General features: G+C 36.4%; 1 protein-coding gene across 3 annotated transcripts in view; it reads left to right on the forward strand.

The window, feature by feature from the left end:
• Positions 1 to 1502: 1502 nt before the first annotated feature.
• GALM (galactose mutarotase) overlaps positions 1503 to 18185 on the forward strand; it is a 528762-nt gene continuing 512079 nt past the window's right edge. Inside the window, exons 1-2 of one of the 3 annotated variants that reach the window (XM_044057494.1) lie at positions 1503 to 1624; positions 2268 to 2481. In XM_044057494.1, coding sequence (XP_043913429.1) covers positions 2292 to 2481 — 190 coding nt within the window. In that variant the 5' untranslated portion in view covers positions 1503 to 1624; positions 2268 to 2291. Of the gene's footprint in view, positions 1625 to 1954; positions 2057 to 2084; positions 2161 to 2267; positions 2482 to 18185 lie in introns of those variants that run through there. The other 2 variants (XM_044057486.1, XM_044057502.1) reach the window with 2 other exon arrangements.

Raw genomic sequence — 18185 nt, forward strand, 5'->3', positions numbered from 1 at the left:
ATTTCAGCAAGTCTGCCCATGGATCTTCTCTTTCAATGCAGTCTCACATCAAAATGTTTTTGAAAAGGGTTTTGCATAAGAGGCATCCATGAAAACACGTGTCCCCTCCTTGGTATCTTAATTTTGTTAGAGAAGCTAACACTTACTGCATCTAAACCAGCTAACCTGGCTGACCTGAGGTTCTTAGCATGGAAAATAGATTTACTGATTGATCTGACCTCTGCAAGAAGGATATCTGAGTTGCAAGCTCTTATGTTAAGTTAACCTTATCTCATTTTCCACCGGGACAAGGTTTGTTTGAGAACTAATCCTTCTTGTATGCCTAAAGTAGTATCTGAGTTTCTTTAAGCCAAACTATCCATCTCATAGTTTTCTTTCCTGAACCTAAAAATGAGTGAGAAGGGATACTCCATACTTTGGATGTCTATTCCATGCAGGGTCAAGGGCCACTCCATTAGGGGCATGGCTTCATCTATGACTATTTGGAAAGGTATGGATTCTAGTATTCCAGAAGCTGCTACTTAGTCCACACACACACACACACACACACACACACACACACACACACACACACACACACACACACACTCATATATATCTATCTATATAATTTGAGAAAGCACTATAAACTTGATTCCTTCTCTAAGTCCAAATCAGGCTTTGCTAGGGCCATTCTCTAGAGACTCTTGGACTCTTCTCTTTCCATATCCCAAATGTAGTTAGCTAGGGTAACAGGGATCAGTATGATGAACATAGTGCAATTGTGTAAGTAAACTTACCATAACAGTAGATGTTTGAATGATCACTGCTGCACTGGTTGCTCCCCCCATTGCCCATGTTTTTGGTGTGCTTTATATGCCAGGTTGTGGAAATTTGTTTTTCTTTGTCACTAGCATTGTTATTTCAGGGCTTAGTCTCCCTATCTCTCTGTTGGCAGGAAAACTCTGAAGGATTTTGCACCCAAACTTGTTTTTAATCAGCTCAGCTTGCAGTGCCTAACCGTTTGGGTGCATAGAAGGTACCCCAAATCTTTGGAAGCTGGGCAGCTGTTACATCCCTGGCAGTGTATAGAGCTAAGGTTGTTGCAGCAGTGATCAAACATCTACTGTTATGTTAACTTACAAAACTGTGCTTTCGTTAGTGTAATAAAACTTATCTTTAAAACTACTTTAATTTTATTTTTCATTACAATTGGATGCAGCTGCTCGTTTATCTTTAGAGTATCAGCCCAGTCCACTGGAGTTTTACAAATTCTTATATTATGCCAATAACATTTCCTGAAAATGTATTAAATATTGAACCATTTTGGAAATTATAAGCTTTAATTCCAAAGAACAAGTATCAGCTATAATTGTATGGGGACAGACGTGAATATGCCAGCGACTGTTTATATTAGAAAACACTACACTACTGTACTTTGCACGGGTGTGGGTGAAACAACTTGTTTGACATCCCATTGGGGTTGTCATCACGTTTCATAGTTGCTATGCTAATTCTATACTTTTTCAACATTAAAACGCTGATGGTTAAAGTATAAACAATTGAAACTCTAACGTCAGGCATTCCAGACTTTGATGTTAGTGGACTACGAGCAAGCACATCCAGCAAAAGGGCTGTCCAACAGGTGACAAAGTTTTGCTTTATTTGTATTCATATCTGTTAGGTGACTAATAATCCGAATGCCGGGAGTGTTATATAGCAACTGACCTAGTCGGCATTTTCTCCCTTCCCAATGTTTGTATATGTGTGTGCATTCCACTTAGAAACAAGGAAGTTATCAGACAAGAACATTAATTGCCTTTCTCCCCAGTTGATCGCGTCTGCGTTTTTAGGGTAGAGTCTTCTTTTGGGATAGAGTTCGCCACGGTATGTAAATACTTATATCTGAAGGAGGAATCGGGCATTTATAGATGACGTCAAGAGTCTGTATTCAAAGCTATTCTAAGGCCATAGAGTCTTATGACCATTTACGCGTTGTCAGCACTTTTTCGTAGGCCACACCTCCCTTCTCTAGGAAGACTACACCAGTCAATCCTTAAGCACTTGTTCTTGCTAGGTATGTTGAATTATAACTTTAACTTATTTGACTTGTAATGCCATAAATGTTCTCTAAAGTAAAGTAATTTTTCAACTGCAACTTTGGTTGGAGTCAAAGAACAAGTAATTGCATTGCATTGTATATTAAACTGGTGTCTTTTTCATATTTTCTAATTATTTGAACTTGGTTAAAGACACTTGTTTTTCAGTAACTGTACTGTATTCCATAGGTTGCAGGATCGCATTCTGATATAATGACAGAAGTTACAAAAGAAACTTTTGGGACATTGCCTGATGGAGGGGGCGTTGTCGATAAGTTCATATTAAAATCGGATTCTGTGACAGTTGAAATTATATCTTTCGGATGCATAGTAACTACCCTGCAAACTAAAGACAGGCACGGCAAAGTCGCTGATATCGTGCTAGGGTTTGACAATTTAGAAGGTGGGTTCAATTTTTGTGTTTTATGAACGTTGGTATAGCGCTGCTTTCTGGCATTGTAGTCATGTGACTGTTTGCCTGTGATTTGCTTATTAAGGAGATGGGCTGAAGTTGTTGGGATAGTTTGTTTTTAGTGTAAAGTAATAACCAACTTTGAAATTTATGTTCATTGAAAATGTAATTTATTTCTTCTTCTTTGTGTATGTGTATTCATAGGTGTGTACTAGGCTAATGGCCCTGGAGCCTTTACAAGCCTAGCCCATAGGATTACCCCCTGGCAACGTGCCACCCCATCTTAGTTTCCATTGCCTCTGTCGAGTAGAGCCACTGGAGTGATTCCCGGGGTGAAATTTTCTCTTTTATTCTTTTTCTTTTATATGAATAGGAAATGTGGGGTGATTTTTTTTTTTTTTTTTTTTTTTTTTTTTTTTACAGGTGTCAGCAGTACAGTGAAATCATATTATCTAGGAGATAGTCTCTACTTTAACTAAAGAGCTATTCATCAAGATTATTTGTAGGTAATAATTACAAACTCATTAGTACTTCATCTAACTTTGCCACACTTTTTACATAGTGATTTAATCACTGTGATCCCTTTGGAGTTCGTCCAGTCCAGCTCTTCTCAGTTTCCATGAAATAATTACTCCGCTCCCCATAGGTCACAACAGTTGTACAATTAAAACTAAAATCTCTTTTTGACGGTCACTCTTCTAGCATAAAACCTCCTACTGTTGACAGTTCCTCCTGGTCAGCTCTAGTTACCATATTCTATCAATTTAGTATTAGCAACAGTGTTCTGGAAATGTTCTTAGAGCATTCGCATTATCTGTAATTTCTTCAGTTGGTTTAACCAAATTTTCTGATAATTCATTGCTGGAGAGTCTGTATTAGCATGACTATTAAAATTCTGCATTCTACATTATAGTCATAGGCTAATATTATTATAGCTCATCTCTAGATTATTCTTGCAGGTATTCTAGGTAAACTCTCTTATTCTTACCAAACAGTAGCAAAAGTAACATGTTCAGTGGCCAATTTGAAGTTTGTACCTTAAGAGAGGTATTGATAGGAGTTCATTGCTCTAAAAATCAAAACAAAGTGTTTTTTTTTCCTCTCAGTTTGGGAATAATTCTTCTCAGCAGTAGAAGCAGTTGGCCTTTCCTCGACTGAAATTTCATGTCATGTCATGCTGAATTACTACAGAGGCATCACAAGCAAGTTACACTAGTAGTTCATTGCAGTGTAGTAACAGTTTATTTCTTTATGATTTCAGAAAGTTTTTTGATCACATTTTTTTCTTTCTAAAGACACTTGCTGTTTTAGCACTGTGTACAATTAATGTGTGCCGTTTTGCTCTGGTTAGGCATGAGTTTTGTATAATACTTAATCTAGAAATGCCTGTAACTCCTTCTCATACGTGTGTGTGTGTTACTTATGGATAGCTTTCACCTTTTTAGAACAAATGTATCCCTTTCCTCACCAGCACATGGCCCAAGTAATCAAAATTCAATTTTTTTTATTTATTTGATGTTTTGCTGAATGGATTAGTCTCACTGGGCCATTGAGGTGATATTCATACTGCCTAGAGAACATTTTGGCTATGGCATTGGGGAAATTGTCTTCTTTTTAAGTGCCATGGGATCTTCTACACTCACCTAAGCTGTCACCAACTTGTGCATTTTAACACTTGGTTGGTAGACTTGTAGTTTTTATAATACTTCGATAGTTGCAGAAGTGTTGCTTTTGTTTCTGGTAACTGGCAAATCATCCAATTACAGAAACTGAAAATAACTTGAATATGTTTTCTAACCACAGAACTTGAATAAGTTTTCAATTATTCTTTTACAAAGTAGATGTCTGGAACTCTTGATTAATGGTAAGCTGGTAATTTGTTATACACACAAACCTGTGTGTGTATTACTTGTCACATATTTTTTAGAGTTGTCATCAAGTGTCATTTAGTGGTAAGCAGCTACTTGTCTGCTTTGAAAATTTAGTTCCACCACTTACTACTGTCAGCTTTTCCACACTAGGCAGAGCATATGCCTGGTTGCTGGTAGCTTTATTCACAGTCAGCTTATAATCAACACTGATACCTATGACTCTACCCAGTTTTACAGCATAAATGATTAGAAAATGCTTCACTAGATTAATAATACCATGTGTTTTAAGACTTTTCATCTCTTTATACTCTCTTTACATATTTAAAACTTGGGAACCATACACTAATTTACAAAAATGGTGGTGTAGTCACTACCCATTGTGTATAATTCCTACTAAATATTTCAGCACACATTTCAAGCATTTCTTCACTGATTTAAAGTCAAGTGACATACTTTGGCTCAGAGACTTAATTGGTTACCAGTGTAACAAAAGTTTCTGCAGCCAATCTCTCACACATAAAGATTGACCATCATTATTTATCACAAGGAAAGATAGATATTCAATTGTCTTTTTAATGGCCTACCACAGACGTTAATTAAACACAGCACAGGCAGGCTGTCAACTGTATAAATTTTAAGTTTTACAATAGTAGTTTGTAAGTTTTTTTTTTTTTTTTTCTGGGAACAGTGAAAGGAACTTATGATTGATACTACTTATCCTGTATTAGTATCCTTGCCCACTGTTTTCTTGTTTGCAACATAGATGGTCCAGAAATGTCTCTTTTCCTTTCTAAACATTGGAAGTTCATTTTCATCTTCCATTTTCTGCTTTATCAGGGCAAAATACTTAAACATACACACAATTTATTCTTTTACTCTGTACTTTTTTTGACACGCTCCTTCTATGGATCCCACTTTACACAACTGAGGCATTTAGCCTTTTTATAGCTAAAGTTTGTGGAGATGATTTTCTATTGTTGCAGTGGTAATAAAATATATTTGCAGTTTGCAAGGTTTGCTTATATTTCTACTTCATTTCCTATACCAACATATTCTTTATACTTTCCTCAGCTGTTGCATATTTCTTTTTGCTATCTACATGCTTAGTGCTGTCGTGAATGCCATTGAACATAATTCAGAAAGCAGTTTTCTATGGCAGGCTTCACAATGAGTATCACTGACAACAAATCTGTTGCATAGTGCTTCATCCGTATTCTAAGCAGATTTACAGTTTACAGCACACTGTTTCACTTTGGCAGCATAGTGCATCACAGTTGCATTTGCATTGCATTACAATCTCTTACCTTGTGACATAACTTTGACTACATCCCTGCCTCAATTCAAACAGAAAATTAAACTGTACTACCTAAATCATTGGCTTTGTTCCTTTCTCATACTACATCTCTCCTTCACTCTTCCTATTAGTATCTGTCTTATTTCTTACATTCTATGTAAAATTGCTAATATGGTATTAACTGCTCATGTTATGATTTTCTAATTTGTTACTTATAAACATTTGTAATATTTCCTCTGCTGAAAATGGACATGTATCCATCAACAAATGTAAAATAAAATAAATAAAAATTTGCCTATTTGTTGAAATTAATTAAGCAAAATTGTTCTGCAGTAATCGGTGGGTTAAGTTCAAAATGTCCTTTTTATATTCTCTTGACATGTTTTGTAGGTTTTGTTTTAAGTTTTTTTTTTTTTTTTTGTGGCTGAACCAGGTTCCAAATTTACCAGTGCATTGACTTAATAATGAGACCCGTGGTGGTGGTGCTGCGGTAGCGTTGTCGCCTCACAGTAAGACGCTGTCCGGTTCGATTCTCAGCTAGAGCGTCTTCTGCGTGGAGACATGCGTGAATGGGCATACCTTTGTCGAAGGTTGTGCATCAGGGCTGGTAACTCAGCACGTAAAAATCAACTACCAATCATTAGCGGACCGGAGTTCCACTGTGGTGACTCCTAACCGGGAAAAGCCGAAAGACACAACAGCAACAACATTGACTTAATAATGAGATGTTAGGCAGTTTGGTATTTTAGTCCAACTCAATACATACATCTGCAAGCCAGTTAATATGCAAGCAGTAATTGACCTTGTATGATAACTGTGCATGTTTTCTTAGGTAAAAGATAACTCCTGCTGCACCCACATTAGCTTTACACTGGATAGCTGCAGATCAGAATTGTAATCTCTGGCTGCCCAGCATTTCAACCACTTTAGAGTGAGCCCAGTGTCTTCCAGTGCAGTCTTTCCAACAGTACATTGAAACTTATCTAGAATTGTTTTGCATGTGTGACCATGCAAGTGCACACACACACACACACACACACACACACACACACACACACACACACACACACACACACACACACACAAACCCAGAGTTCCAGAAGGGGTACATCATAATTCTTCAGTACCAACATCTTCTTCCTCAGTTCATGGTAATCCTACATCCAGTCAGACTTTCTTGGAAAAACAAGAATACAACTTCCTGTTTGCCATTAGAAAACCTTTGAAAAAGTTGAGTGGTAATGTATAGCACAAAGCAGTCACTCATGGATAGGTGGATGCCAAACAGTTAGTAATAACCAGTTCAGTGAAAAAAATCCTTAAACACATAACAGGACCAGCCACATACATTTAAAATTGAATAATGAGATAAAACATTTCACTTGAAAAGTAAACTTGCAAGCAAGAATGTTGTTATGCAGGACATTTAAAGTAAAAGTACTAAGTAGGTAAACGACATTCATCAAGCTACCCTAGACCCTAACTAATATTAGATAAAGACACAACATGCACTGTTTTCACTGACTTTCAAGATCAGAATAAAATCTGTAAAGTTCCCTAACCTGCCACCAGTATGGATATTTGGAATATGCATGCCAAACTTACACTGAAAACTTGCTCCAAGAACTCAAGCCAGTGTTTTTACCCTTTTTCCTGTGCAACCTGCTATGAAGGTTTAGATTGCCCCCACAAGCTAACAGTTTATTCTATACAAGTCCCAGGCATGAGTTCCCATTTGCTTCAATTATATAATATACTTTCTTGTTTCCACAGTTACATACTTATGGGGGGAGTCCCAAATAAGGTAATAACATTTGATCTGGAGTAGTATCTTCATGGAGCATTTGCTTTCAAGCACTGCATACACCTTAGCTAAGTTAGCTTCAATTTCAGACTGCAGTACATTCCCACAGTAACAAATGTACCTTTTTTGGTTTAACATCATATTGTCGACCTGCACATCTGTGACTGCAGATGTGCAAAATGATGTTTTCAGTGGTTCATACTAGTGAAACCAAAAGATGCTGAAAACACAAAAGAGCAAATGCCAGTGTGCATTTGCACTTTTCTAAGTTCAGCATTGTTCACTGTAGTGAGTCCTTGACGTTGGTATATATAAGTAGCGGGGGCTTGTCCCTCTGCTAAGCATGTTGTGAATGGCACCAGATGTTGAGGTAAGTTCAAAGAAATGTTAACAGTTCGAATTTAAACTGTTGACATTTTTTTAATTTGTTATTCTCGTTCACCAACGTTAATTCCGACAATGTTTTTCGAGTAAGTGATTACTCACACAAAGCATTGTTGAAATTATGATGGTAAACCGTGTTTATGTCTAAGGTCTCACCCTTCTTTGAAATATTACATATTTATTGAATAAGAAATACAGTGGAACAACTTTTATCTTTTAAAAAAATGACATATTTCTTCAGTACAGCTTTAGTACAGCTTAATTCTCTTTTTAATGAACAGTTACATTTCCAAAGTTTTTCACTTTTCTCCCTCCTTCCTAGACTATGGCAAGCTTTCTGGACAGACCATCAAGAAGTAGAAATTATTTTTCAAGCTTTCTGGACAGACCATCAAGAAGTAGAAATTATTTTTCAAGTTACAATCACCTAGTTTCTTGTTTTAAAAGCTTTTTCTGTATTTTTGATAAGCGAAAAACACGTTTGCCATTTATATCTATCATTTCTTTGTCCTGATGCGACTGTTCATTGGGTCCTTGTTTCTGCATTGTGTTGTATATGCTAATTATGTGGGCTTTATGTGTGGCTGACCAGAAGAGAAATATTGTGGATTTTCATAAACCCTTGGAACTACCTGCACCACTTTTCACTCTAGACACTCTGAGTCTATTTTTGTATAGCTTCTGTTCAAGTATGTTGACTCCCCTTTGCCTTGAGATCCAAGAGCCTTTTTGACTACTTCCTTCAAATCCTGTAAGGTAGGATCTGATATATGTGCGTGCTTGAACTTGTTGGGATCCTTTTAATTTCTCTTGTTACCTTTTACCAACAGTGTCTCATATTTATACTGAACTGCTACTGACCATCTCTTCCCGTGTAACTCTTTTCAGAAAAAGTGTGGTACAGTTTGAGAGCTGCAGCTCAGTTTCGGGCTTCCTGATACCACTTGGTTCTTTGCCTGAAATAGCCACATCAGCCTCAGTTAAAGGTATGGGTCCTCCCTTACAACCTTCCACCATTGATTATATCCATGCCTGACTGCATGTAATTGCATGTACAAGTGTACTGGGTCATCAAAGTAATTATGTTATAAAACATTAACTGAAGTTGTTTTCAACTATTGCCAGCTGCTTTTATCCCTGCTCCTCGTCCCAGTCCAAATGAATCCTAGCCAATGGCAGCTGAAAATATATCCCTCCCTTGGCTGTAAGTGGAGTGAACTGTCTGTACAAGTAGTGTTCTTTTCTAACGGCTACAAGTGTGACAGTAGTTATCTCTGATACAGTGTCTGTCTTAGCAATCATTTATTACTTTGTACTACGATAAGGCATAGGCTGTTATGGTAATCTGGAACAGCCGCTGGTTCTTGAAGGACAATCACTGCTGTGTTGTAACTGCTGTTAACTCCCTCTCTTGGCTTTTGTTCCCCTTCCTGCCACCAGTATGGGCATTTGGAATGTGCATGCTATACTTGATTACAACAAAAACTTTGTGTATTCAAGCCAAAGTTTTCACCCTTTTGCCCGTGCAGCCTGCTGTGAAAGTTTAGATGGTCTCCATTAGTTCTCTTATCTCACTTGTGCTGAGCTCCCACTTCTTTTGCACTGGTTTCCTGCTGGCTATATAAAGGTCCCCTTTTCTCATTTCCTCACCAGTGTTACTTCTAAGCTAATAAAGATTATTATATGCTCAAGAAAAGTACAGTGTGCTGCTGTCTTTCATAATGTTTTCCGACATTTCAGAAGTAGTAACTTGACATCTACATTCTCATTTTAGTTCTTATTTCTTCAGTGAAATCGATATCGCTGTCCTCTTCCTCCTCCTGTGCTCTGTATCTCTAAACATTTTCCTATTAAGTTTCAGGAATAAGTTCAAAATGTTCAAGTAAGGACTGTTAATTTTATTGCAGTCACTGCATCCATGTCAGTTGGTGGGCAAGCTAAAAAAAAATACCCTTTGCTCCTGATCAGTTTTGTGTTGATAATTCACCTTTTCAAATACCCAAATAAAATTATAAATGCCTGTCCTCTCTTTATACTGAACAACGAGTTTAAACTAACTTTGGTGCTTGGCTTTCACCCCTCCCCCCCCATTATTTATGTGTCTTGTTGAAGGGATAGCATCTCTCTGTTATGTTATCACTGTCACTGCTTTTCCCTTTTTTTCATGTTATTTTTGCATGTCAAGCAATTTGTTTATTTGCCTTAGTGTCTCATTTCCAACTTTAACTCCAATTCTCTTACTTCAAGCTGAATTGTAAGGTCATCTTGGGACAGAGTGGGTAGTTTTGCTCTTTGCTGTACTGTCACATTAACTACCAGGCTGGCTTTAATTTCAGTGGTCTGAACCCCAAGTCGTAGCTGTACCAAAGACAGCTAATATGTCATCCTTTGTCACATCAGTACATGGAATTCCGTTTGCTTTGCACTCTTTAGTCAGCTGTGGCACAGATGTTTTTTTCATATTCCACAGGGCTTATTTTTTGCCAGTTTCCTAACTACTCTGACTAAAGAATAAATACCTACCTTGTAACAAACACTAGTAAATGTTTACCTTATGACTGCAAGGGTACACAGACTTTCTGGAGACAGAACCATTTTCCAAGTTATTCAAGTCCAGTTTATGTTTGTCTTTCGGCTTTTCCCAGTTAGGGGTCGCCACAGCGGAACTCTGGTCCACTAATGATTGGCAGTTGTTTTTTATGGTGTTGAGTTGCCAGCCTGATGCCCAACCTTCAACGAAGGCATGCCCATTCAGCGCATGTCTTTCTAACGCCCACTCGACCGTGGGGAGGACATGCAGACTCCACACAGAAGGCACTCCCAACCCAAGCCGAGAATTGAACGGGAGAACCTCTTGCTGTGAGGCAACAACGCTAACGCTGTACCACCGTGAAGTACTATTCAAGTCCAGTTTATAATATATAATTTTCCAAGTTATTCAATTCCAGTTTATAATATATCCTGACAACTGCCTTTTCAGTATTAAATGAAAGAGTTTATTAACGCCACCTGCAGACACTAAATAATCTAAGGTGATCAGGAGTATTGCCTCCTGAGCAACACTGTCGCAAGCCAGTAAATATGCAAGGGACAATTGGGTTTACAGGCATTTGGTAAGTGCATAGTAGTGTCTCTGGTAATGGTCAACAGCTGCCACACCTAAATAAGCTTTACACTGTACCGCTGCAGTTCCAAGAGGATTTTACATCTCTTAGACTGAGCCCATTGGCTTCCAGCACAACCTTACCAGCAGTATTGTCCAAAAAGGGGACATGATGAGAGTGCCACCAACCATGCTTCACTGGCAGACTAAGAGCACAAATTACCATTTGCTGTTAAAATACACCAGCCTTTAAATATTGAGTGGTAATAGTTGGTTCTGAGCAGTCGGTCTTCATTAGCTGGATCCCAGAAAATGTATAGTATCAGTTCATTGCACAAACCCTTAAGCACATCAGTCACCAGCTACAAACCTTTAAAACTGAATAATAAAGTTCTGTACTCGAAATAAAGTAAATATATAAATGTAGTATATCACACCCTGAGGACACACATGGAGATCATGTATACAGAGTGAAGCTTTTTTGTTAGCGGATACTGTACCCATCTGCAGTCAACTTTTATAATTGGGCAGTGGCTGACTTTTGATGGAAGCCTTGCTTGTGCATGTAGTGTTCAGTACCTCACACAGACTTTCTGTTAAGAGTTGTTGTACTTTCATTTGTCAGTATAGTAGTATAATAGAGCAATGTAACAAGGCTATTGTTAAATCAGTTTTTCTTCTGCATGTAACACGGTGTCATTCTAGATTATATAGACAGTAATAGATAGTATATCTAGGATTATGAGGGGATTATTCTTTGAGGACTTATTCTATACATTGGGAAGAAGAATTCTTTGGTAGTTGCTATACTATGCCTATTCTTTATCCCATATGGATTTTGATTTTAAGTTTATTGTATATTAAACCTCTCTGCAGCAGGAGAGAAGGTCCATTAACACTATTTCATTGCTGTGTATGAAATAGAAACTGAAGTTATAGTTTATAAATTGGGGCATTGATGGTTAAGCTTAAAAGGCTCTGGGGTCATTAGCCTAGTAATCTGTTATGGTCCTATGTTATAAACAAGAAATACTATTTAAAAGACAAGTATCATGAACAGTCCACGAACAGGCAGGCTATGACTTCTCTCATAATAAGACTGCAACAAAATTATGGCAAAATCCAAACAACACTTCGAGCTAGCAAAAAGTTCTTTTATTACAGATAGGTAAGCACTTTCACTTAGAGCTTCATCAGACCATTGACAAAGTAGTGGTCATGAAGTAATTTAAATAACATTCACTATTCAATGAAATACAACCAATTAACTCACTGCTAGCATTTTTAAAAAGATACTCATCAAATGTATTGTAGACATGGAAATAAACTAAAATAGGCACATACATGATGTACTTTTTCAGGCACATAACCAAGAGTCTTGTATGCTCATACAATAATATATGCCTTATCTATAAAAATGTGCATTATTTATTTATTTATTTATATATATATATATATATATATATATATATATATATATAATTACATAGAAATATCTCATACAAATGCATACAAGAACACAAAACCTAAATCCTGTATGTCAGAATAAAATTATTTTTTTAAATTATTATGTGGTGCTACGGTAGCGTTGTTGCCTCTCAGCAAGACGTTGTCTCGTTCGATTCTCAGCTAGAGCGTCTTCTGTGTGGAGACATACGTGAATGGGCGTACCTTCGTTGAAGGTTGTGCGTCAGGGCTGGCAAACTCGGCACATAAAAAATCTACTGCCAATCATTAGCGGACTGGAGTTCCGCTGTGGTGACCCCTAACCGGGAAAAGCCGAAATACACAAACAAACAATTATAACAAGCAGAAAAGTAGGAAAAAATCACACAAGTTATAAAAACATGTATACTCATAAATGGAACTTGCACCATACCTATGAGCAATGTATACTGGACAAACAGAATACATGAAAAAATGCATACAAATGCACAAATTAAATGAATTTGTGCATTTGTATGCATTTTGTCATGTATTCTGTTTGTCCAGTATACATTGCTCATAGGTATGGTGCAAGTTCCGTTTATGAGTATACGTTTTTATAACTTGTGTGTGATTTTTTTCCTACTTTTCTGCTTGTTATAATGATTTTTAAACATTTTTTATCCTGACATACAGGATTTAGGTTTTGTGTTCTTGTATGCATTTTTATGAGAGATTTCTATGTAGTGTGTGTGTGTGTGTGTGTGTGTGTGTGTGTGTGTGTGTATATATATATATATATATATATATATATATATATATATATATATATATAAAATGTATATATATATATATATATATATATATATATATATATATATATATATATATATATATATGTATAAAATGTAATGCACATTTTTATAGATGAGGCATACATTGTTGTATGAGCATACAAGATTCTTGGTTATGTGCCTGAAATAGTAGATCATGTATGTGACTATTTTATTTTGTTTATTTCCATGTCTACAATAAATTTGATAAGTAGTTTTTTTAAAAATGCTAGTCATGAGTTAATTGGTTCTATTTGATTGGATAGTGAATGTTATTTAAATTACTTCATGACCACTATTTTGTCAATGGTCTGATGAAGCTTTAAGTGAAAGTGCTTACCTATCTGTAATAAATTAACTTTTTGCTAGCTCGAAGTGTTTGGATTTTGGCATAATTTTGTTGCAGTCTTATTATGAAAGAAGTCATAGCTTGCCTGTTCATGGACTGTTCATGATACTTGTCTTTTTTACTTATTTAGTTTGAATGCTTCCACATTAATCCTTGCTGTGCAGTGTTTGTTTTGGTGCTTTTTACTTGTGAATTCTTTGACTGCATTAGTAAGGAACATGGCAGAAGGTAATTTGTTGGAGGTTGAACTCAATTACAGACCTGGAAGGCCTACAGAGGCGGAGCGGAGAATTCCAGATGGGCTATTGGCCTTTATCAGGTCAGAAACCAACCCCTTGATGACATATGAAGTCACATCCAGCGAGACGAAGACAACAGCCTTAATTGATTCAGAAGTTTTAAAACAGATGGTGGAGAATATGGAAAAGGATTTTCTTAAGATAAAACGTTCGCAAACACAACGCCAGCACTTTGAGGCTTGTATTCAAAGGCACATTGTTCCTCGGGGACTTTGAGTCCTAAAAATGCCGAATTATGGCATACAACATCCAGAACTGCTTGCGAGCTGGCAAAAGCTCAATCTAGAGGTAAGCGCCAAGTATATGGCCCTACTTATCGATTATTTTAAACCCGAGGAGGAAGTTTTAAGTAATTCTATTAAAGAACAGCAAATTAAATTATATGCTGATTTTTCTAATGTACATGTTGGCCGGGCATTGGAGGGCATGCTGGATGGATTTGTAGTATATGAGAGGAGACTCCTTCAGCAAAAAAGAGATAAAATAGAGAGAGATGTGAGAGACTTTCAGAATGGGCATATGTTTACTTGGCCCAGAATGGACACTGCCAATGCTGGAAGAAGTAATGAGGCTGAAGGCTCAAGGACAGAGCAAACAGCTAGTAGAAATGTGACTGTTAATGATGTCTCAAATGTTCCATGTAGACAAGGGCTTGTTACCAATTCCCCTAGTCATGTGTTTACTACAGCACAAAATGGCTTAACAAATGCATTTAATACTAACTCATTTGGCAATTTAAATAATGAGGCATTGATGCCAGCACAGAATGGTGATGTCCGGCCAAAAATACATAACACTTTAAATGCTACTTTAACTGTTTTCCCTTCTACATCTAATGCCTCCTCTTATCCCCATTTTCCATTGCCAATAAATTTGGAGAAAGGACAAACTAGGACACGGTCGATGAGGTGAATACAAGCGAAAGTTATCTGCAGAAAGACAGTCCAATCAGACTCTGAAAAAATGTGGAGTCAAGTGGACAGACATTAATATGGAACTTATCAACTCGTGAACTTAAAGACAATGAGGTTACTCTTTTTTGAATAGAGGGTTGACATTCATTCCTACTACTTCCAGTGACCTCACTGAGACTATGATAAACATTAGATGTTTTACTAGGAATGTAATGTTAAAATTGGAATTTAATGATACATTGATAATACCAGAAGGTTCATGAAGCCTAGTTTATATATGCCATGCTCACATCCACTAATAGAGGCGTTCAACAAAATGGTAGAGGACGATCTCTATAACTTCTATCATGATAAATATACACTGAATAGTGGTAAGAAATTTAGGCATAATCTGAATTATAGAGAACGACAAGCATTAAAAGACTTACAGAATGATGACAATATTGTGTTTAGACCTGCAGACAAAGGGGGCCCGATAGTCCTTATGAATAAGAGTGACTATATACAGCGAATGGGGGCAATGCTGAGCAATGAGAGCTTTTATGTACAAATTGATTCAGATAAAATTCATTCTGTGCATAAAAATGTCTTACTCATGTTAGATCTACTTAAAAGTTATATATTAGATATTCACTTATATAAGTTTTTGAAAGTTGATCACTCCCTATTGCCAACCATTCAAGGTATACCAAAGATTCATAAAGACGGCCAGAATCCACCCATGAGGCCTATAGTTGCTGGTGGTTCACTGAACCATTTCCCCTCTATGTGGAAAACAAATTTAGGCCTATTATTGATCAAAATCAATATATTTTAAAAGATACTAAGCAGTTCTTAATTGATCTGTATGAATATACTGGTGTATCACCTTTAAGTACAGGTTTCTACTTTGTTACTCTTGATGTAAAGTCATTATTCACCATCATCACAAATGACATAGGTGTACAATCAGTACAGAAATACTTAAGTGAGCATAGTGAATATAATAATAGGCAAATTGATTTGTTAGGCCTGTTTCTGGAAGCCATTTTGGAGAATAATGCCTTTAATTTTAACAATCAATGTACCTACAGCGTGATGGCGTGGCTGTGGGCACCTCGTCTGCCAGTAGCTATGCCAACATGTTTATGGCACTTTGGGAGCAAGAAACTTTTATTCCAGATGGATTTGTATATTAAATATGTTACCTTTTATAGAAGTTTCGTGGACTACCTTTTTCTGATGTGGACAAGTACTTTAGAGGAATTGATGAGTTTCCTCTCTATTTTAAATAGAAGGTTTGACTATTTAAAATTTACCATGAATTATTCCAGAACTAAACTAGAATACTTGGATGTATATATTGAAAGGTTAGAGTGTGGATATGTTAATACAGGTGTGTATCACAAACCCTGTTATAGGAATACCCTGTTACACTGTACTAGCATGCACCCTCAGTATATTTTTAAGAATGTAACCATGGGACAGGGAATGAGAGCATCTAGACGCAATCCTTCGGATATGGGTTTTTACAGGGAGATGGTTGACTTAAAAGGTAGATTGTTGACCAGAGGTTATAGTGAGCAAAAGGTCGAAAGGGACCTAATGGACATCGATTTACTTAGACAGAATAGAGCAAAACCCTATTATTCTTTAAGAGGTACTGATGAGAATAAATCTCTGTTCCAGATACTCCTACCCCCTCTCTCTAAAGGTGCCATTATTTTATACTGCAGATGTCAGATTTATTACTGACATTATAGAGAAACATTGGCAGATTCTTACTACAGATCCTGGATTGAGGGATGTGGTAGGTGATCTTCCTAGATACCTATATAAGAATAAACTCAGTTTAAAAAGAATGCTATGTTACCCAAGGGTTGTTAGCCAACAAGAAGTATCTAATTTAGGTATATTTCCTTGTGGTGACTGTAATTTATTGTAAATATGTTGACACTACTAATACATTTATCCATCCTGATACTGGTCATAGTTTCACCTTCCATGTCCATGCCAACTGTAAGGATACGCATGTAGTTTACCTTTCCTTCTGTTCTGTCTGTCACTCCTATTATATAGGTAAAACAGACCGCATGTTTAAAGATAGGATAAGAGAACTTGTATATAATATTCAAATTAAGTCAATGAATAATGCTTTGGCTAAACATGTTATATCATCAGGATAAGACCATACATTTAAATTTATGGTGATTGATAAGGTTGGACCTACAGTGCGTGAGGGGGATATAAGGAACCTTACTGAAAGCGGAGAAGTTAAATGGATATTAAGAATGAGAGTGGATAAAGGGAAAGGCCTTAATGAAAGGGCTTCAGTTAGACCTGCCTTGAAATCTAGGTGGCTTAAAGTGAGGTAGATTATAGTATAATTTAGGTACGCCTATTTATAGCAGGTCTTTGAATCACTGCTATATCACGTATATTACCTCTAGCACCTATAGATATATATATATTTTTTTTTATCTGTGCCCTCCCTTTAGTAACAATAAACATAAGGTTGCCAAGGTATATAATCTGTATTTGCTTTTCATTTTAGAAGTAGGGTCTTAATTTGTGCATTTGTATGCATTTTTTTCATGTATTCTGTTTGTCCAGTATACATTGCTCATAGGTATGGTGCAAGTTCCGCTTATGAGTGTATATGTTTTTATAACTTATGTTTGATTTTTCCTACTTTTCTGCTTGTTATAATGATTTTTAAAAATGTTTTATTCTAAAATATATATATAATGTAATGCACATTTTCATACATGAGGCAAATATTGTTGTATGAGCGTACAAGATTCTTGGTTATGTGCCTGAAATAATAGATCATGTATGTGCCTATTTTATTTAGTTTATTTTCATGTCTACAATACATTTGATGAGTATCTTTTTAAAAATTCTAGCCATGAGTTAATTGGTTGTATTTGATTAGGTAGTGAATGTTATTTAAATGACTTCATGACCACTATTTTGTCAATGGTCTGATGAAGCTCTAAGTGAAAGCGCTTACCTATCTGTAATAAAAGAACTTTTTGCTAGCTCGAATGTCGTTTGGATTTTGCCATAATTTTGTTGCAGTCTTATAAGAGAAGTCGTAGCCTGCCTGTTCGTGGACAGTTCATGGTAATTGTCTTTTACTTATTATTTAGTTTGAACGCTTCCACGTTAATCCTTGCTGTGCAGTGTTCGTTTTGGTGCTTTTTAAGAAATACTATTTGTTTTTGCTGCCACTTTATTTTCTCATGACTGTTCATTTTTTTCCTTCATGGCCACACCCCCAAAATGATCTTTCCAGTATCTGCATCTAGTAGCAAATAAAAACAAAAAATGATTTTTCAGAAGTACAGGCACTGACCTATGTTGTAATATCAATACTTACACATTTAGTAGATATTATTTCAAAGGAAGGCATTCTGTCTGCAGGATGTAGTTAACAG

This window comes from Protopterus annectens, chromosome 1.part2 (genome assembly GCF_019279795.1).
Source record: "Protopterus annectens isolate FY-2018-M chromosome 1.part2, PAN1.0, whole genome shotgun sequence".
NCBI lineage: Eukaryota > Metazoa > Chordata > Ceratodontiformes > Protopteridae > Protopterus > Protopterus annectens.